The sequence below is a fragment of the Phoxinus phoxinus genome (genome assembly GCF_949152265.1).
Source record: "Phoxinus phoxinus genome assembly, chromosome: 13".
Taxonomy (NCBI): domain Eukaryota; kingdom Metazoa; phylum Chordata; class Actinopteri; order Cypriniformes; family Leuciscidae; genus Phoxinus; species Phoxinus phoxinus.
This window is the reverse complement of record NC_136888.1, coordinates 3965493-3988234: the sequence shown is the minus strand read 5'-3', so window position 1 is coordinate 3988234 and position 22742 is coordinate 3965493. Positions and strand designations below refer to the sequence as shown.

Below are 22742 nucleotides of genomic sequence, written 5' to 3'. Positions count from 1 at the left end.
AGTCCGAGTCCGAATACCAGCGAGTCCGAGACAAGTCCGAGTCCGAATACCAGCGAGTCCGAGACAAATCCGAGTCCGAATTCCAGCGAGTCCGAGACTAAGTCCGAGTCCGAATACCAGCGAGTCCGAGACAAGTCCGAGTCCGAATACCAGCGAGTCCGAGACAAGTCCGAGTCCGAATACCAGCGAGTCCGAGACAAGTCCGAGTCCGAATTCCAGCGAGTCCGAGACTAAGTCCGAGTCCGAATACCAGCGAGTCCGAGACAAGTCCGAGTCCGAATACCAGCGAGTCCGAGACAAGTCCGAGTCCGAATACCAGCGAGTCCGAGACAAGTCCGAGTCCGAATACCAGCGAGTCCGAGACTAAGTCCGAGTCCGAATACCAGCGAGTCCGAGACAAGTCCGAGTCCGAATACCAGCGAGTCCGAGACAAATCCGAGTCCGAATACCAGCGAGTCCGAGACAAGTCCGAGTCCGAATACCAGCGAGTCCGAGACAAGTCCGAGTCCGAATACCAACGAGTCCGAGACAAGTCCGAGTCCGAATACCAGCGAGTCCGAGACAAGTCCGAGTCCGAATACCAGCGAGTCCGAGACAAGTCCGAGTCCGAATACCAGCGAGTCCGAGACCATAGAAAAACGGTCTCGAGTCCAAGACCGGACTCGAGTACTACAGCCCTGTTTATCACAGCATTAATGGCAAGGAAAGACCCTTATACTTGTGAGCGGCACATATGAGGAGTTTCTGGGTGTTTCTTCCTCATTTCTGCTTCAAGGTCTCGATAAATTGTGGCATTTCTTTGTGGCTTAGAATCCAGTATTTCTGTAATACTTTTGTCTTTTATGAGTTTAATAAAGAGCTCTGTCTCATCTTCAGTCCAAGCACACCACATCTTCTTTAAAGAGTGATCGACTGTTACGTACGTACGTACATTCAAACAACCAAAGCAACAGGCCCTGACAACCTGTCTGCCTTTCTTTTAAAAACATTTGCGGATGAACTGTCACCAGCCTGGCATAAATTATTTCAGCTCTCGATAGATACATGTACAGTACCAAAACTCTGGAAAAAATCTTTTATTATTCCAATACCTAAAAAGGCATGCCCTCAGGAGAATAATGACTATCGGCCAGTGGCCATTACTTCGAATGTTTTTAAAACCTTTGAGAGGCTTATGATAGAGAAACTCCACAAAGATGTGGATGAAAATTTAGATAAATACCAATTTGCTTATACAAAAAAACGTGGTACAAGTGATGCTATTTCAACAATAATGCATCTGACCTTGAAGCACCTTGAAAGTCCCATTGCATACGCTAGACTTCTTTTTGTTGATTTTAGCTCCGCTTTTAATTCAATCCAGCCAGATATCATTCTTAAGAAATTAGCTCAGTTAAAAGTAAACCCCTTTTTAATTAGATGGTACCACTCTTTTCTGTCAGACAGGCCCCAGCAGGTCAAGTTTAACTCATCACTGTCTGATTCAGCATTGTGTAGCACTGGCGCCCCCCAAGGGTGTGTTAGTTCACCACTTTTGTTTACATTATATACCAATGATTGTATCACCTCTGAGCCAAATCAATATATAGTAAAATTCTCAGATGATACTGTTCTCTTAAGTCTGCTCACTAAAGGAAATAACATAAATATCCACCAAGTTGCTACTGACAAGTTTGTCGACTGGTGCGACTCACATCAACTTCATATTAATACAATAAAAACTGTGGAAATGCTGGTAGACCCCAGATTAGCTGGAGACCAGAGCCCGGTGGTCATTCATGGTCATGACATCAAGCAGGTGACATCCTTTAAATATCTAGGAGTGTCGATTGACAATGATTTGAGCTGGCGCACACATGTTGCAGATATCTGTTCAAGAACACATCAGCGCCTATATTTCTTGCGCAGACTTAGAGTATTTGGGGTCTGTAAAAATATTATGTTAATCTTCTATAGAGCTACAATAGAGTCCATTCTTCGGTACGGTATCACAAGCTGGTTCGGAAATCTGACAGTTAAAACAAAAGCGCAAATTTTTAATCTGGTTAGGACGGCAGGCAAAATCATGGGTACACCAGCACCCCTTAACCCACAGGAGTTTTTCGAACAGGCCATATTCAATCAGGCTAAGAACATTGTATCGGATAACTCCCATGTGTTGTTTTCTGAGTTTGACCTATTGAACTCAGGAAAAAGATACAGGGTCCCTCTGTGCAAATATAATAGGTATAAGCGCTCATTTGTTCCTCTTGCAATTAAGCTCCTAAATGATCAACCCTGTGCATGAGACCATGTACTGTTTTAATGCTATGGACATGATATGTTGCTACTTTGCACAAGCAGTTTAAAAAAAAAAAAAATGGTGACTTGCAGTTTTGCACAGCTCTCTGAGCAGTCTTATGTTTTATGTATCATTGTCTCTTATCTGTTTTAACTCTGTACTTGTGTTTGTCTTTGTTGTAATTTTCTTTGTAGCAATCTCTTTTTATCCGAACCAAATTTCTCCTTAGGGAGACGAATAAAGATACCTTGACCTTGACCTTGACGTCAGGTGACCTGTAAATGCCCAAAAACATTTGGTTTCCATTGCAGTTTTGCAAAATATTCCTTTTTCGAATTGCCTGAAATTAAGCCACTTTATGCGAGCGTAAAAACGTTTTTGCAATATATGGGTGTTTTTGTGAAACTGACGTATTTCCATTGGGCGTATTTTCAATTCGCAATTTGAATGGTAATGGAAACGCGGCTAAAGAAAAGCTGCTCTGCAAGTTTTCCACATTTGCAGAGTAGCCATAATAAACAGTTGCAATGCGGACATCCTCTTATACTTGTGAATGCATTTTAATTTGTTACATTTTGTGTCTCGCTCTCTCTGCAGACGTGGACGGGAGTCAGGGTTTGCCAGCGAACTGTGTGGATCAGCCCGAGTTGGCGAACTGTAAGCTGATAGTGTACGCGCGACTGTGCTCCAGCCAGTATTACTCCAGTTTCTGCTGCTCCAGCTGCGCCACATATGCCAGGGACAAAGACAGACCTAGGCAAATCAGATAGGTCATGTGCAACGAACCCAGCAGCCTCATTGGTCGATTCAGACTCACCTCATGATTTAACATCACCGGCTCAGATCAACACTGACCTCAGATCTGCAGCTAGTGTCAGACTGAACTTCACGAAGTCAAGCGGATGCATTCAGTATTCCAGCCTCATTCAGATCAGTTTATTTATCTTTGTAATATACAGTATCTCTGTGTCCATTTTATTGTGTAACTGTTTTTTTTTTTGTGTTTTTTTTAGAATAAATTAATTTTCAAGATTATAAACACTGTAAACACAGAGATATCAGTCTCTGGATTTTATATACTGTAGTTGATTAGAATATACTAACAGTTGGAAGAAAACTGATAACATACAACTTTGATAGGAAACCCTTTCATGTACTTTAAATGTGTGTAGATTGTAGTGATGCACCGAAATTTAGGCAACCTAAAATATTTAGATGAAAATGAAACCTACAAGAACAAACATACTAATTAAACAAAGCTGTGAGAACACTGTGCTGTTTTCAGTTGATCCTTGAACAAAATTTCACCAAACATTATTTGTTGCCTGTCTCCCATCCAATAATCACAGTAAGCTTTGTGCTATGTTACTTGTGATATGAAACAAAGTCTGATCTTTCAAATTCTGTCAAATTTATCATGAAATTCAAACAATAAATGTGGTTTTGGTGCTCTTAAATGTGTGGTGACAGATCACTGTAGCGCCTCAGTTCAAGCGGCATGTGAACCGATCATCTCTTCCTCTTTACTACTAGTTACAGCACTAAATAAATATGAATAAAGGAGTGTTAAAAGATACAGTCCAACTTTAATTATGTCTCATGTAATCACTCAATTAGTGTTTCAACCGCAGAAAGACACCCATAAAACAGCTTGTAAACATCATGTTATGATACTCACACTGAAAAAAATATTTTTCCAAGACATTTTTTTAAGCATGATGTACGGTTTATTTAAACTGCAAAGCTAAATCATGACTTGTAACTGGGGTACCAGATGTGAAGAGAGAGTGAAGAGTGTGTGCATCATCTTCTGCATAGGATCCTGCAGTGTTTTCTCTCAGCTTCCTCTCGTTCCTCCTCGCAGTGCATTTAGAGAATGATTCTCCAAGAATGATTCTTCATCAGTGTCTACATCACGGGCTGGACAGCGAAGGAGCAAGCAAATGATCATAAGATCGTATTTATGTGTTAAACACATGAACGGCATCATAAAGTCATAAATACCCGTGGGAAGCTCTGGATTTGTACAAGGTTTTTGGATTTTGACTCTGTACGAGTTGGGTGCGTGTCAGTGAGAAACGTGGCAGAATGCCACAATATGCGTTGGTATTTAGCAGTGACATTGTTGGGATTTTAACAAATAAGCTAATTGCCTGCACAAAATATGATAGCATTATAATATAACAATACGATAAAGTTTACAGTGGCTTCCTAAATTAATTAAAAACATAAAAAAGCAAAACACAAAAGAGTAACACCAGAGCCTGTCTACGGAGAGCCTGCCCACTCCCTATTAAGTCCTATTGTACCGAATTTTTGGTTGTAGTTCCACCAGAGTTCCACTGGGGGCGATCGCCCGAGTGCAAAATGAATGGGAGTCTATGGAGCTAGACGGCTAATTTTGTCTCTTTCACCCGATTGCCGTTGAGAAATCTCAGATTTGATTGTAGGTTTTGCAAGTTCAACATGGGTTATAGGACGAAAATTGAGTACTTATGTCCTCTCGATTTCTTTCAGGTTGAGTTGTTGTTGCCCATAACACGCTAGCATTCTGCTAATGAACGCTGATTGGTCAGTGAAGGACTGGTTACGACCAGAGATACCGCTTGATGGCATTGTGGCATCCGAAGCGGGAACAGAATGTGTCCTAGCAGAAACTCTTCTAGCACGTGTGTTTACCTGTGTCAGTTGTGTTGTGTGTTTACCTGTGTCCGCTGTGTTGTGTGTTTACCTGTGTCCGCTTTGTTGTGTGTTTACCTGTGTCCACTGTGTTGTGTGTTTACCTGTGTCAGTTGTGTTGTGTGTTTACCTGTGTCCGCTGTGTTGTGTGTTTACCTGTGTCCGCTGTGTTGTGTGTTTACCTGTGTCAGCTGTGTTGTGTGTTTACCTGTGTCCGCTGTGTTGTGTGTTTACCTGTGTCCGCTGTGTTGTGTGTTTACCTGTGTCAGCTGTGTTGTGTGTTTACCTGTGTCCGCTGTGTTGTGTGTTTACCTGTGTCCGCTGTGTTGTGTGTTTACCTGTGTCCGCTGTGTTGTGTGTTTACCTGTGTCCGCTGTGTTGTGTGTTTACCTGTGTCCGCTGTGTTGTGTGTTTACCTGTGTCCGCTGTGTTGTGTGTTTACCTGTGTCAGTTGTGTTGTGTGTTTACCTGTGTCCGCTGTGTTGTGTGTTTACCTGTGTCCGCTGTGTTGTGTGTTTACCTGTGTCCGCTGTGTTGTGTGTTTACCTGTGTCCGCTGTGTTGTATGTTTACCTGTGTCCGCTGTGTTGTATGTTTACCTGTGTCCACTGTGTTGTGTGTTTACCTGTGTCCGCTGTGTTGTGTGTTTACCGGTGTCCGCTGTGTTGTGTGTTTACCTGTGTCCGCTGTGTTGTGTGTTTACCTGTGTCAGCTGTGTTGTGTGTTTACCTGTGTCAGCTGTGCTGTGTGTTTACCTGTGTCAGCTGTGTTGTGTGTTTACCGGTGTCCACTGTGTTGTGTGTTTACCTGTGTCCGCTGTGTTGTGTGTTTACCTGTGTCAGCTGTGTTGTGTGTTTACCTGTGTCAGCTGTGTTGTGTGTTTACCTGTGTCAGCTGTGTTGTGTGTTTACCTGTGTCCGCTGTGTTGTGTGTTTACCTGTGTCCGCTGTGTTGTGTGTTTACCTGTGTCAGCTGTGTTGTGTGTTTACCTGTGTCAGCTGTGTTGTGTGTTTACCTGTGTCAGCTGTGTTGTGTGTTTACCTGTGTCCGCTGTGCTGTGTGTTTACCTGTGTCCGCTGTGTTGTGTGTTTACCTGTGTCAGCTGTGTTGTGTGTTTACCTGTGTCAGCTGTGTTGTGTGTTTACCTGTGTCAGCTGTGTTGTGTGTTTACCTGTGTCCGCTGTGTTGTGTGTTTACCTGTGTCCGCTGTGTTGTGTGTTTACCTGTGTCCGCTGTGTTGTGTGTTTACCTGTGTCCGCTGTGTTGTGTGTTTACCTGTGTCCGCTGTGTTGTGTGTTTACCGGTGTCCACTGTGTTGTGTGTTTACCTGTGTCCGCTGTGTTATGTGTTTACCTGTGTCCGCTGTGTTGTGTGTTTACCTGTGTCAGCTGTGTTGTGTGTTTACCTGTGTCCGCTGTGTTGTGTGTTTACCTGTGTCCGCTGTGTTGTGTGTTTACCTGTGTCAGCTGTGTTGTGTGTTTACCTGTGTCAGCTGTGTTGTGTGTTTACCTGTGTCCGCTGTGTTGTGTGTTTACCTGTGTCCGCTGTGTTGTGTGTTTACCTGTGTCAGCTGTGTTGTGTGTTTACCTGTGTCAGCTGTGTTGTGTGTTTACCTGTGTCCGCTGTGTTGTGTGTTTACCTGTGTCCGCTGTGTTGTGTGTTTACCTGTGTCCGCTGTGTTGTGTGTTTACCTGTGTCAGCTGTGTTGTGTGTTTACCTGTGTCCGCTGTGTTGTGTGTTTACCTGTGTCAGATGTGCTGGCGATGCCGGCACGTTGTGCGTCAAGTTCAAGTGTCTTGAACTCTTTTGATGTAAGTCGATGCGAATGGCCGTCTGCCGGAGGCTAGTTATTTTTGTCGATAAAGTTTTAAATATGGATATTTTTCTTACACAAACGCATTGCTTCACTTCAGAAGGCCTTTATTAACCCCCCGGAGAGCCGTGTCGAGCACTTTAATCATGAATAGATGCACTTTAATGGACTTCCAAAGTCATCCAGCCATTCACTGCCATTATCAAGCTAGGAAGAGCCAGGGATTTGTTTATTATAACTCCAATTGTATTCGTCTGAAAGAAGAATGTCATACACACCTAGGACGACTTCAGGGTGATTAAATCATGGGCTAATTTTTATTTTTTGGGTGAACTATCCCTTTAACGGGTTTTATTGACAAGACAGTTGACCAGACGAGAGATGGTGGATGAGGAGGTGATAACAGTCGGCAGGGAACAAAGCACAATGACAGGCCGCTGAGACCAGCCCAAGGTGAACAGACTGGTGTGCTGTGGTTGATGTGGAGCCAATGGATGCAGCGAGAGCCAGACAGGATCATACAGCACCAGAGATAGACTCGCGGGGTACGATCAGTCACTGTACCGGTAAAGAGAGGAAGCAACCAGAGATGCTCAGCTTACAGGGCTGGAACAAACAGGAGACACAGACACAAGACTTGAACAATCAAAAGGGATGCACACAAAAAGTACATGGTGGCACAAGTACACACACAGACACACACAACAAACTGGGAAAACAAGAGGGAAAGCACTATAAAGCGAGCTGAGAACATGTGGAACAGGTGCGCATACTTAGACAAAGAACAGGTGCGCACATGCAGACTAATGAGGACTCAGACTAAACAAGAGGGCGTGGGTAATTGGAAACAAGGAGGCAGGAAAATAAGAGCACATGGACAACACACACAAAGACAGAGCCATGTGCTCAAGCACAACACAAACAAAGACACATTGAGCAAAGACAGGACTGTCAGAGGAAAAACCACCTAACAGTGCGACAGGTGAGTCTCTCTCCCCCATACACAGAGACTTGGACCTTAGTGAAATGTGTAGGAATTAAAGCAGCTGCTAAACTCTCTATCGACTGACCATCACAACAGAAAGGCCAGGGCACAGGGAGGGATTTATATGATGGGAAGAGTCTGCCGCCACACACTTCCCCAACCAAGCAGCCGATTCCAGCCGTCCCAGCATGCGTTGCAGAGATGCAGTTTTCTCTCATAGAGTGCCTGTTTAAAGGGCACCTATTATGACATTTAAAATGTTCCTAATGTTGTTTAGGGAGTCCCCAACAACAGTTTTACGTGCATGCAATGACAAAAAACACTTTTGTTTTCGTATAATATGCATTTATTTTTACCTGATTTGCTCACCGACTCCCAAATGATTCGTTCAACGACTCATTTTTTCAAACCCCTCCTTTGCGCGACGCTAATCTGCGTTGATTGGTCAGATGACCCAGCAGTGTTTACAGAGATAATACTTATTGTTTAACACGGAGTACAATGATGCTTTTATCAATTAAATTGTGTTATAATAATGATTATAGTCCACTGCTTAATAGTTTTGTAGTAAAAAACGAAAAATAAGATAAAGAATTTAATGTTATGTTAGCGGCCATAGCCCAGAGTTCATATTGTAAAAGCACAATCAGTCTTTGTTTGCATTAGCCCGATGCATAAACATAACGTTTTTACAAAAAAAAATGCAGTTACGTTACTACGAGGTATTCAAACCCCTCCTTTGCGCGACGCTAATCTGCGTTGATTGGTCCTAATGTTGTTTTGGGAGTCCCCAACAACAGTTTTACATGCATGCAATGACAAAAAACACTTTTGTTGTCGTATAATATGCATTTATTTTTACCTGATTTGCTCACCGACTCCCAAATGATTCGTTCAACGACTCATTTTTCCAAACCCCTCCTCTGCGCGACGCTAATCTGCGATTGGTCAGATGACCCAGCAGTGTTTACAGAGATAATACTTATTGTTTAACACGAAGTACAATGATGCTTTTATCAATTCAATTTTGTTATAATAATGATTATAGTCCACTGCTTTATAGTTTGTAGTAAAATAAACTAAAAATAAGATAAAGCATGTAATGTTATGTTAGCGAGCATAGCCCAGAGTTCATATTGTAAAAGCACAATCAGTCTTTGTTTGCGTTAGCCCGATGCATAAACATAAAGTTTTTACAAAAAAAAAAATGCAGTTACGTTACGAGGTATTAATCTATTCTTTAGACAACTCCGAAAAAAACGACAAACGCTTCATATATCTCAATACAATTGTCATTGAAGACCTAGAAGCTAAACGGTGCTTACACAACATACAAAATAATTATTAAGCATGCTACATAAAACATAAAAGCAACAATTATTAATAACACTTACAGGTTGTGATACGGAGGAGGAAGCTGATGCAAATACACTTGGAACTGAACCTTCCTTCAATATCATCCGGCTCGCGAATCCAAGTTTGAGTGCATTTAAGTTGGTAAAGCAATCGTCTTCAAAATGGCGCGAACAAAGCACAAGGCTCGGACTATACTTCTGTGGTATAGCTGTATATATGAATTGTAGCCACTTAGTCTTCAAATGCTCCTCCTTGGGCAGATGAAAAAAGTTGGCTTTTGAGTCGCACTTCAGAACACAGCGTCTCGTCGCCATGATGTTTCCCCTGCTGGCCTTGGAGCGCAATAAGTGGGCGTATCGTATTCAAATAACTTGACAAGTTGACGTCATCTAGTCAGAGAAAAAGCTTCGGTCTTCTAACATTCATAAAAAATTACTCCGAGTCGACTCTTACTTTTGAAGGACAATAACTTTATATACGGTGCACTTTCATATTTCAAACTTTGCAGGATGTTTTTGTTCACTTAGATCTATGTTACACACTACATGAAAGGTACATTTCAAAATTCCATAATAGGTGCCCTTTAATGTTCTCTAGCCTGGATGTGCTTAATATGGAGGAACTGGGGATGTCCAACCAACAACCACCACCCAGAGAGGCTTTTTCACAGCATGGCCACAGCTCTGGACTGTGGTGGGTGACCGGTGAGCGAAAGAGCGCTGTGGTTGGGATTACCAGGCCTGAGGGAAAGAGAGAAGCTTTTCGTTGCTGCTGTAACAAATATGCGGCAGCAGTGTGACCAGGCCCGGATCTACCATAGGGCAATCTTTTTTTGTGCTAGGCTACGTAAAAATAGTTTACACAAGGCTTGGCCTCGATCTTGATAATTAAAACATATGAAATCGGCGGCAGGCTTTGCTCCGTCTTGTTATAAGGCGCGTTCTTCATTCCTCAGCGCACGTCAGAAACAGATGACAGGGTGTGTGTGTGTGTGTGTGTGTGTTCAACTGAGCCTCATTGGTCTGTCACTGCTCGTCAATGTCAGAATATTTGAGATGACCAATCAAATCAAAGTAGGCGGGCTTTATGTTCACAGAAGCTTCAGAGCGCGAATTGAGCAGAGCGACTCGACGCTTCAGTTTACGGTCAAGTGCGAGATAAGATGAAAGTAGCTAAACTAAACATTTCATATTTGACAGCTGTTCAAAAGTAATCAAACTAATAAACTTTTGTCTAATTTTGCAATTTTTAACTGAAAATAGGCCTATATAACGTGATTAATGTAATGTAATAATTAGTTTACTGTTATTGTGAGGGGACAAGAAACATTAACAAAGCTGTTTCAGCACAAATTAGGCAAAGAATAATGAATGTGTACATATTAAGAATTAATATAATACAATTTGTAGCCTTCAGTAAATTAAAAAAAAGCTCAAATTTAAGAGGGGAAGAGACAGGGACAAAGAGACTGAGAGGAAAAAGAAGAGTGATGAAGATGAGGAGAGAGGTATTGACCAATAATCTATGGCCACTGATATGGTTTTATAGCTATTTCTTATCCCTTTTTTTGCCTTCAAACATCTTGAAATGCACATTGGAGAAATAAAAATGTCCTCAGGGGGATCCCCCGCCCGAACCCCCTAAAAACGTCAATTTACGACCTCAGTGATTATAAAGTGCTGCCTATGGCCCTGTATTAGGCACAATATCAATAATGAATGTGTAGGCCTACATTGTGAATGAATTTAATAAACTTAGTTGCCTAGCTTTCCTGGTAGCCTTCGGTAATTTAACATCTCTGAGAAAATGATTCATAAAAACAGCTGACCCTATTAATCCAGCCGTGAGTGTGTGACCTTCGCAAGAAGGATGGAGAGGCTTTTGAAACTTGCCTTCCAAGGAAAGCCCACTGCTCGACCCACCCAGCACCAGTACCGAAACCATCGGATCAGTGCTGGTTTGGGCTGCAATATCATGGCATTGTCTACTGTGCTTGATGGAGACGTCTCTGTGAAAGACTGAACCGTTCTGGAGGACCATGTGCACCTAAAGGTTCATCACCCTGAAGCGGGCGCCGTGTATCGGCATGATAATGCACCAATACACACCGCAAGACTGGTGGCAGATTGGTTTGATGACAATGAAAGTGAAGTTGAACATCTCTCATGGACTGCACAGTCTCCAGATCTGATGTTATCGAGCCACTTTGGAGTATTTTAGTCAGAAAGCGTTTTCCTCCACCAGCATCACATAGTGGCCTGAACACTGAAGAGGAACGGCTCAAAATCCTTCTGGACACTGTGAAGGAGAGCGAGGTTTATACGTTTTAAAAAGGCAAGCAGTTTAAAAAAAATATATCATATCAGGCTAAATGGGGAATCATATTAAATACCACAACTGTGTTATATACTCTGTGTAATACAATGCTGAATAAAGTCTTATTTTGTGTTATTTTTGGACCAAAAAGTATTTTCGATGCTTCAAAAACTTCTAACTAACCCACTGATGTCACATGGACTAGCTACTTTGATGATCTTTTTATTACCTTTATGGACATGGACAGTATACTGTATATACAGTTTCAATGGAGGGACAGAAATCTCTCGGACTAAATCTAAAATATCTTAAACTGTGTTCCGAAGATGAACGGAGGTCTTACGGGCTTAGAACGACATGAGGGTGAGTCATTAATGACATTATTTTCATTTTTGGGTGAACTAACCCTTTAAGGTATGTTTACAACAACACATCAATGCATTCAGTGTACAGTGAAGACCTTTTAATAAAGTTGTGATTAGGATTTAATGTTATTAATTTGTGTATTCTGTCCATATTTATATAGGTTTTGAATTGAATGTGTAGTTTTAAATTGTGTTAATTTAGAATTTTTGTGTGCTGCATGCATAGATTTGATGTATTTTTACTCTATGTACATTTTTGTGTAGGTTTTGAATGTGTACTGTTTGTACATATTTCCATAGGTTTTGAATTATGTGTGTTTTATGTACATTTACATTAAATGCTAGACTCCCCAATATATAGTTTGTAATGTAAAAATATATTTGTTGAAACATATGTATTGTTTTATACAAATAAACAATCTGTATTTGAAAACAATGTGTAAATTATTTATTAAAATAAGGTCATAAATAAAAAATAAATATATAACTGGGAGTTAAATAACCCACAGTTGGGAAGGTGCCATACTAACCCACAGTTGGGTTATCCGTTGGGTTATTTTTAACCCAACATTTTTAAGTGAGTAATATATAATGTCTCATGTTTTTGTCTCCTTTATCTCTCTTTCAAGACAAGAAGCACAAATGGGATTCAGCGGATCCTGAAGACTCCCATGATGCTGCACGCTCACCCTGAGTCTCCTGGATCTGGCAAGACTTTCCCTGCTCCTTTCTATAAATAAACATTAAACTTCTTAGTGTTGGTCTTTGTGGAAAAGTGCAGAGACACCCAAGTAAATCAGTGCACAATGTAGCTAACAATATTTAGTTGTATTTAGATAGTCATTATTTTCCATTACTTTCGCACTGCAAACCATAGTGGAGATAAGGGACAACATGGAGGAAAGGACAAAACGCTTGACATGCAGTTTATTACAATTTTATTAATCCATTGAAATCAGTGCAATAGTCAAAATACATATTATATACAGTACCGGTCAAAAAAATATTATTACACTTAAAATATGTTTTCTGTTTTAATATTATTTAAAATGTAATTTATTCCTGTGATCAAAGCTGAATTTTCAGCATTACTCAGTCTTCAGTGTCACATGATCCTTCAGAAATCACAACACGCTGATTTTGTGCTCTATTATCAATCATTATTGGTGCTCAATTATGGTTCTTATGTTTATCAATGTTGAAAATCATTTTTGCATGCTTAATTTTTATTTTATTTTATGAAACCTTGATTCATTTTTGATGATTCTTTGATGAATATAAAGATCAGAAGAACAGCATTTATTTGAAATATATTTTGATCAATGTAATGCGTCCTTGCTAAATAAAAGTATTTTTTCTTGAATATCTTAGATGTTATCCTCAACGTTCATCATATACAATACATGATGTTAAAAATGTTATCAAAGTTTTATGATGCTGGAATTCTTTAGAGGATTATATGTGACACATTTGTATCTCTTGAAATGTTGCATGTATATTTTTAATAAACGTTTAAAAAAAATCGCAAATGAAAATTATTTTTTTCTTGTTTTGGGATCCTCTATTTTTTATTTTATTTGGATTTATTAATATATATTTATTATTATGCAACAATAACAAAATACAAAACAAGACAAAACAGCAACAAATAATAATAGACAATAATGAGGGTTACAAGACAAAACCACAAAGAATATTAAATCAGCTTTAATGTTTTACACCATGACAGTCTTACATACAGTAGAGTTTTACATGTCCTCAAACTCTTTCTTAAACATAAAAAAGAAGGATTTTTCTCTGAACATTTGTGAATATAAAAAAGTATAAATGATTACAAATTTTAAATGAGAAGGGTCTAATATCAGAGAGTATTTTTGGCTTATACAGAAGTTTGAAGATAGATAGGCCTACCTTTTAACAACGTTTGAAAAGTCAACCCAAAATACTAAATGTGCCAAACTATTATTAGATTTATCAAGTTTATAGTGAACTGGGTAGCAATTGTGAACAATGTTAATAGAGAATTCAACAATAATTTGGATTTCTTCTCCACTAATACTAACCGGCTGATGACGCATTAGTGATACTGAAAGCTGATTGGCCTTGATGGTTAAATATGCGGAGAAGGGGAAATTTAATTCACAAGATGATGTCCGATTTATTGTGCCTTTTTGCACGCATTTTCCACGGATTTTAATAATAATACTTATTAATAATAATACTTATAAATGTGTGCTCACGTGCTCTGCTCATATGCGAGTGCATGCCTATATGAGTGATTCTAATTTTAGTTGCTATAGCGACACGTGTTGAAGGTTATGAATTCTGACTACATATTTACACTGAACCAATCTCTGTACGTGCATATTGTTTTAAATCTTAGTTGCCTCAGCAACGCGTGTTATGAATTCTGCATTTACACTGAACCAATCGCTGTCTGTGCGTGCATATGAGTGATTCGAATTTTAGTTGCTATAGCGACGCGTTATGAATTCTGCATATATATTTACATTCAAACCGATCGCGTCTGTCTGTTGGTTGAGAGACGAGGCGAACTGACAGACTTTTCTGAGAGAATTTTCTGAGCAAATCTTGCGATTTGAAGCTGTTTTCTGGATTTCTGAGAGGAGACTTTTATTCTAGAAGGACATCGGAGGACATATCCTTTATATAGAGTTATATTTTTGAAATAATATTTTTGAATTTTTGCGTCATATAATTTCTGAGAATACTTGTCATTTGATTCTTCTTTTAGAAGCATTTTATTTTTTATTGTTTTATTTTTATTTTTAGCGGAGTGTTTCTGAGGAGATTTATATTTTATTGTATTGTATTTTGTGTTGTATTTTTGTATTGTTTTGATTGCAGTTTGGAGGAGGACGTCGATGGCTCACATGATGGGTGAAAGAGGAGGTGAGTGCTTCAGTTTTTCATTTATGGTTTATGATATGATTTTGTACAATGACTGAGGGTCCCCGCGGATCCTTAAAAGCTCTTAAATTCGATTTTTTAAATGTAAGGCCATAAAAAAGTCTTAAAGTCTTATTTTTACTTATGAAAAGTCTTATTTTTATCTTTGTGGATTTGCTTGTTCACGTGACAATTCGCGTCATTTACGGCATTAGCCTGCGTCTGTCTCCTGCGCGCGAGAGGAGAGGATAAGAGAACGAGTAAATGTCAGTTCAATAGTTCATTATTTGTGCTTAGGATTATGAACTATGATGATATTGTAATCATTGTTTAAACTGTACGAGGCACTGCGAGTGGAGCTGACATCGCGTTTGTCTCTCATGCTTTCACTGCGTGATGTGTCAGTGCAGTTATAGATATGTCCCCAAATGAGTTTTTGTCTTATTATATTTATATAATATTATGTTGTTATATTAGAATATCACATGAGCAAGAGTGCCGATTACCTGTGCACAATTGCAAATGTGCTATTTATTTTATACAACAGTTAAATTAACAATAAAGTTAACATTGTGTGTTACTTTTTAGACACAATATTGTCAATATTCAATAAATGAATCAGCCGTTTGAACAAATGACTCCAACAACTCGCTTATTAAGACAGTGACTTACTGCCACCTACTGGCGGGTTTAGTTTCATATTTAAAGTACCCTTTAATTAAAATGTTAAAATTATAAATAATTTCATATTTAAATATTGAATAGCTTTATTTATGCAATTAAGTGTAAATATAGTAATGCCAGTTCGGATGCCTCTTCTGTGTCACCTCTGCACTGCGAGGATGGATTTGAATGTTAGAAGTTGACATGAAAGGTGATGCATACCTCTAAATACGTTTAGAAATAATTTCCATATTTAGGTGAAGATGCCCCTGGAAATATTGCCCCTTAATAAAAATGTTAATTTCAGTCGCTACTGTAAACTGAGCACTGCATGTTAAATATGAATATCTTCGTGAGTCTGCTGTCAACAACAGGCCTAAACCAGCCATGGTACCAGTACAAAATCTGTCAAATATCATCTAATTATTATCAACAAAACTTTGAAAATATCGAGATATATTTTTGTCAATATGCACACCCCTAATGTAATAATTTAGATTTCTTCAGGTCTTAAAAAGCCTTAAATTTGACTTTAAAAAATGTGCAGATAGACTACATTCATGTAAAGGACCCATTTCATTTGATCCCCCAATTTGATCACATTTATTTGATTCCTTGCATGTGAAATAAACTTTTGAATTTGAGTAACTGAAGTAAAAAATTGTAATTGACCACTGACATTGATTATTGATTATTATTATTAAAGCATTACTAACTATGTGATGTGTGAAATCTTCCATCCTCAGGCCGCTCCAGATCCAGGAGAGCTGCTTTCTCCCAGACGGCTGGTCTGGAGGTTTGGAGACCCGGTTCTGATGATCAGGATCCGCTGCCAGACCCGAGCCAGACACAGAGCCAGGATCTTCCTGGATATTTAACATCTCTGTCTTCTGAGTTTTCTGTGTCCACAGGTCAGGCTCACGGGACGAGGGTGAAGCAGAGGCCAGATGATGGACGTCAGGCTCACGGGACGAGGGTGAAGCAGAGGCCAGATGATGGACGTCAGGCTCACGGGACGAGGGTGAAGCAGAGGCCAGATGATGGACGTCAGGCTCACGGGACGAGGGTGAAGCAGAGGCCAGATGATGGACGTCAGGCTCACGGGACGAGGGGGAAGCAGAGGCCAGATGATGGACGTCAGGCTCACGGGACGAGGGTGAAGCAGAACCCAGATGATGGACGTCCGTCCACTTCATCTAAACACTCTCGCAGAGGTCAGAATAGGCTTTTAATACAGAAGTAATGGCTTAGTTTCTATTTCTATTTTCAATGGGTGATTTGTCATCGAAAACAGAAAGTTGAGCCAACTAAAGTAACGGTAACACTTTATTTTGATGGTCCCATTTGAACGTTCTGTTGACTATAAGCAACTGTGCAACTACATGTCAACTAACTCTCATTAGAGTATCAGTCGACTCTCTGCTTAATATCTGTTACCTCTTTATTGTGATGCTCCTCAACAGACACTCTACTGGCTATAAGTAACTTTGCAACTACATGTCAACTTATCCTAACCCTACCAGTCTACTAATACTCTACTATTACTCTAATGAGAGTTAGTAGACATGTAGGGGCAATGTTACTTCTAGACAACTGAATGTCTGTTGGAGGAGCGTCACAATAAAGAGTTTGCCGATATTAAGCAGAGAGTCTGTCACACTATTAAGATTTGAATAGTAAAATGTAAGTTATGTCATTATATCATTGCTTAATTTGACGTCAGAGATGTGTCTAATAGTTGTTTTTTCTTCATTTCAGGAAAAGCTCCAGAGTGTAGGAAGAGGAAGAGAGCTGGTTGTCTCCTCAGGCTCTGGAAGGCTACGAAGGGTGTTTTCAACGGCTGTTCCTGTAGTGCTGTGACTGTTGTGGAGCCTTTCGTTCCTCCAGCAGATCCTGATCCTGAACCATCATCCCCTGCTCCAGATCACTCCGGCGTCAAGACAAATAACGGTAAATCATTTGAAAAATGTTGAAAAAACTGGACGTTTTGAACGTTCAGGGAACATTTAGAAATTATGATTTCTTAATTTAATGGGAATGTCAGCAAAACGTTCTCAATAAGGCATGAACTCGATGGCACTTGCACTGTCTGACACACACCAGAAACACACACACACACACACAGAAAGCCGCTTCCAGACAGCATACGATCCAGAAAATAATTCAATTTCACCACTTATTTCTCTTGAATTGTCAAAAACATGCAAAATTGTCAAAATGGCTGTCGTGCCGAGTATTACAGAGTCGGTTATGTCATTAATAAGACATTGCTATGCATTTAATAAAAGTCAATGTTTAATATGATATAAATGTATTTTAAGATATGGCCCATATGATCTTTACCATTACAAGAACTGAGCCACATGTGCCAGAGTTGGCCAAATAAAGCCTGGAAATGTATGTTTTCTTTTTAATAAAAGTTCAGATAAAATAAGAAAAATAACTTTATCGTTGACACGGAGTCACCCGGCTCCACCCTCGTAATCGTGATAATAGTGAAATAAAATGACTATTAATATTGTGAAATAAGATGTTGGGACATTTATGCAGGCATTAAGCAGAAGTCAGGTGGATAGCGTGAACAATTCCCATTACTTTACATTTGTAACATTACAGATAAGATTTGAATAGTAAAATGTAAGTTATGTCATTATATCATTGCTTAATTTGACGTCAGAGATGTGTCTAATAGTTGTTTTTTCTTCATTTCAGGAAAAGCTCCAGAGTGTAGGAAGAGGACGAGAGCTGGTTGTCTCCTCAGGCTCTGGAAGGCTACGAAGGGTGTTTTCAGCGGCTGTTCCTGTAGTGCTGTGACTGTTGTGGAGCCTTTCGTTCCTCCAGCAGATCCTGATCCTGAACCATCATCCCCTGCTCCAGATCACTCCGGCGTCCAGACAAATAACGGTAAATCATTATTTCTCCAACATTATTTTAAACAGTATTATCTTGTTTTCCGCTCAAAATAAGGCTTGTTTTTACAGAATATTAAAATTACGCAATGTTACTTATATAATGTCTTAAAGAGAACAAAATAAAGTGAAACCAAAGTAACAGTTTGATGTGACCACTGACATTGATAATTAATATGATAAACAAATAAATAAAACAAAAGCAGTTTTTGATGTCTGAAACGTTGCATCCTCAGGCCGCTCCAGATCCTGGAGAACGTCTTCCACAGACTCTTCTCCGGGCATCACGTCATCCTCAGCTCGGTCCCTCTCTGAGGCCCATGTGGAGAGGCGGTGTGGAGAGTCGTGGAGTCTGAGCAGCCGAGGCTCGTACAGCGTCGAGTGGAGGTGGAGTGGCGATGGATCGGAGAGCTCAAACCAACAGGGTTTGTCCGGGTCCGACAGCCTGGAAGTGTTTCCGTGTCCTCCGCTGCCGGGTCAAGTTCCTGTCGAGCCAACAGAGACTTCAACTGGCCGAACTGCTCAGGGTGCCGTGGAGGCTTCTCCAGTGAGCAAGAGCTCAACAGGTGACACTGAAATAAGGCTGGGCAGTGTAAAGTCTACAGAGAGAGATTTTGCTATTTCATGCATAACTGAGTCTTTAAGTTTTTAACATGTCCGCTCACATTTACTGTTGCTCGACCAGCACTGGTATTTGTTTAATAAAACAATGGATCTAGCAAGCTAATAATTGTCTCATATTTTTCTGTTTGTTTTTCAGAGTTCTTTGAGTCTTTCTACAACGTGGAAAAGATGATTGGATCCGGAGCATTTGGCAGGGTGTTCCTGGGAACATGCAAATTTGATGGCAAAAAGGTAAATCTTACTGAATTGTACACACATTTTGCTCTTGCAAAACACATTTAAAACAATTTACAGATGGTTTAATACCTAGTACAAGGTCAGGTGCTTGAATACTGTCACTGTTATTGAAACTGGGGTTTTTTGTGCAGGTTGCCATCAAGCGGATACACAAGATGGACAACGATCGCTATCTTTATATTGTAAGTTGGCCAAAACCTGGATGTGTGTTGAGTTGTTTGAGTGCAGATTGCTGTAGTTAATACACCCGTAGGAAGCATTAGGTGTAAATGTGATCAACAAAGAAGCCCAGAGGCACCAAATAAAAAAGATCAACAAATAGTACATTTCAAAATGATGTTTTCTTCAGATGTTTACCCAGCTAACCTTCTGTCTGCTACTTCTCTCTAGCCTGGGAATCCCGAACCTCTCGTTACAGAAGTGGCGCTGCTGATGATGATGATGCGGCGAGAACCCATAAGCCCCTTCGTCATACAACTGTACGAGTGGTTTGAACATCCTAGAGACTTCACTCTGGTGATGGAGTATCCTGGACCCTGCGAGAGCTTGCTGGACATCATCAACGGTCAGCCTGTGTTTGAGTGGCTCTCACGGGTCATCATGACACAGGCTGTGCTGGCAGTGCAACACTGCATCCGGCGTGGGGTTTTCCATAGTGACATTCATGCGCAGAATTTCCTGTTCAAGATAGACACGCTAGATCTGAAGCTGATAGACTTCGGCTGCGGTCAGCTGTTTAGCAGTGAAGGCTACGAGAGCAACATATACAGGGGTGAGCATTTTGGGAGTGTGGAAACCTGAAGGTAGTGACTTACTGATTATTTGATGATGAAAAAAAGCTCAACAATGTGCAAATGTGTTTCTTACAGGATTAGCGCCTTACTGCCCACCTGAAGTCTGGACAGGAGCTCGATTCCACGCCGTCCCAGCAAACGTCTGGTCTCTGGGAGTGTTGCTGTACGAGATGACGAACGCATGTCTTCCTTTTCTTAATAGAATGGAAGTCACACAAGCCAAAGTTACATTTCAGAACCCCGACTTATCCAAAGGTGAGTGAATAATGATGATTTGTACAGAAAGTTAAAGGCTGAAGAGTGTCAGAATTTTTATATATAGCTCAACATGTTTGGTGCGAGAGCCAATGCTGTTTTCAAAAATGCCAGGTCACATGGTCATGACTAACCAGCTCTCTCCTCATTAAAATGTGTACAGACTGCAGGGATCTGATTAGACAGTGTCTAGCCCGGGATCCAACTAAACGCCCCAGCTTAGAGCAGATGTTACAACATCAATGGTTTGATCGTGATCAACAGTAGATTGGAGAAGTTGAGGAGATTCACTCGATCAGTTGCAGGTGTGAGGAAGTGTAACAGGCAGAGCAGGATTATTACCTTTTCTCTTCAATTCTGGATTATTTGTAGTGAGATTAAAAATTTTGTGTTCATTGTAATGTTCTTGTTATAGTCAAATCACCTTCATTTATACAGCGCTTGATACTATACAGATGCTTTTAAAGCGGCATCCCTGCAGTAAACAGGGAAATGACAGAATCAGTAAACCCCAAACAGAGTTCAGTTCTGTTCTAGCTCTAAAAAAACATTCATGAGTTGACTTGTTCATGTAATCTTTGTCTTGGACAGGAAATAACACACTTGCTGAGAGCTCTGAGCTCGAGACTTGACCCGAAGCCTGAAGTCCAACACCAACCTGACAGAAACTCAGAGCCTGTCCACGTCTGAGCAAGAACATGAGCGACGGCAAGACTGGACAGAGTCATCAAGTCTTCACTGACACATGTGCTTCGTTTCAACAGTCAAGACAAGTCATCTTTATTTATATAGCGCCTTATTTATGACCAATCTGTATATATGACCAATCTGTATATATGACCAATCTGTATATATGACCAATCTGTATATATGACCGATCTGTATATATGACCAATCTGTATATATGACCAATCTGTATATGTATATATGACCAATCTGTATATATGACCAATCTGTATATATGACCAATCTGTATATGACCAATCTGTATACGGGTCAAAGACGAGACGTCACCATTTTGTGTCCGCATCATATTAAATTGGCAAAAGTCATTTTATAAACATAAAAACCCTGTTAAATGCAGTAAAGTGTCTATACCTTAAAGGTGACGTATTATGCCCCGTTTCACAAGATCTAATATAAATCTATGGTGTCCCCAGAATCTGTCTGTGAAATTTCAGCTCAAAATCCCCTCAGATCATTTATTATAGTTTGTCAAATTTGCCCCTTTTTCGGTGTGAACAAAAACGCTCCTTTGACGTGCTTGCAGAGAAAAGCGTAACAAAACAAGTTACTGGGTTGCACTTTTGACGTTTTCTGGGTTGGTAGATGCACCGGGGACTCGATTATTACAAGCATTGATGCTTGTTATCTTTCTGGCTGTATTTCTGAGATTAAAGCATGGATGAACAATAACTTTCTTTGCCTGAACAGCGGGAAAACTGAGGTTATGCTTATAGGTTCCCGTCATCAAATTCGCAAAGCGGCTCCACTGTCCCTGTTTGTTGATGGCTCTGTGTTAGAGACCCATAGTACGATGAGGAACCTTGGTGTAAGTTTTGACACCAGCCTCACTTTTGATTTTGTTGTCCAGAGTACTGTGAAGACATCATTTTTCCATTATTATTATTATTATAACACACGGGAAAAGTCAGATTTTCATGATATGTCACCTTTAATATTTCAAATAACTTTTGTGAAAATAAAATGTCAAAATATGGGGGTAATAATGTTCCAAAGTGTAAAATGGTCATTCAGCGTAATGGTCTGGACTTTGATTTTGCCATTACATCTTTAACTAAACATAAAATACCAAGTCAAACTCGTTTATCTTTTTCTTGGCATGTTCACATAAGTGTTGGCTGTGTTATATTAAAAGGATCATGTCTTATTATTATTTGTAAGTATTTCAAAAAAGGGGGAGTTTTGTCCAGAAAGTGTTGTCGGGGTCATTCAGTGTCACAGGATCAAGAAGCTTTTCTGAAATCATATAAACACATATTAATAGTATCCTGAGTTACAAAAACACATGTCATTCAGTGAAATGCCACAAAACACTTTTATTGTTAGATTTGTCGTAAAATAAGTAGATGTTGTGAGTAATTGTGATTAACTTTGCTGGTCAAGCTCATTGTTTAATATAGTGGCCGGTTGATGGCCGTCAATATAAGCTGAAGTAGAAGTTGTGTCATTCAGAGTAATGCAAAATAACAACTGTATCATCTTATTTATATTACAGATAAATTAGGAATGCTTAGCACTGACAAATATGTTAAACTTAATATTTTTGTGTGTTTTAATGTATTTTGTTTAATGTGTTTATATTTTGGACGCTGCATTGTTTCTTTTTATATGCTCAATGTTTTATTGTACAGCACTTGTAGTTCAAATCTGTTGCTTTTAAATGTGCTGTAGAAATACATTTTGACTTGACTTTGACTTCAATTTGTGTTATTGGTTCATTTTCGATGCCCACGAACAGAGAGAGTTGAAAGGCACTGTAAAGAGTAAATGCAGACCCAGAACTCTTAAAGCACATTCACACCAAGAACAATA

General features: G+C 39.8%; 2 protein-coding genes across 7 annotated transcripts in view; both read left to right on the top strand.

Moving 5' to 3' along the window:
• The window catches only part of paplna (papilin a, proteoglycan-like sulfated glycoprotein), an 89653-nt gene extending 85868 nt beyond the window's left edge, over positions 1-3785 (top strand). For all 6 annotated transcript variants that reach the window (XM_079633058.1, XM_079633054.1, XM_079633057.1 and 3 more), the window contains one exon: positions 2879-3785. In XM_079633058.1, coding sequence (XP_079489184.1) covers positions 2879-3051 — 173 coding nt within the window. In that variant the 3' untranslated portion in view covers positions 3052-3785. The remainder of the gene's footprint in view (positions 1-2878) is intronic.
• Positions 3786-13927: 10142 nt separating this feature from the next.
• On the top strand, positions 13928-21800 carry LOC307009497 (uncharacterized protein). The gene is made up of 10 exons (XM_079633290.1): positions 13928-14707; positions 16114-16581; positions 17126-17317; positions 18080-18271; positions 18513-18842; positions 19037-19131; positions 19269-19319; positions 19528-19909; positions 20007-20186; positions 20778-21800. The coding sequence occupies exons 1-10, from the start codon at positions 14680-14682 to the stop codon at positions 20816-20818; spliced, it is 1959 nt and encodes a 652-aa protein (XP_079489416.1). The 5' UTR covers positions 13928-14679; the 3' UTR covers positions 20819-21800.
• The last annotated feature ends 942 nt before the right edge of the window (positions 21801-22742 follow it).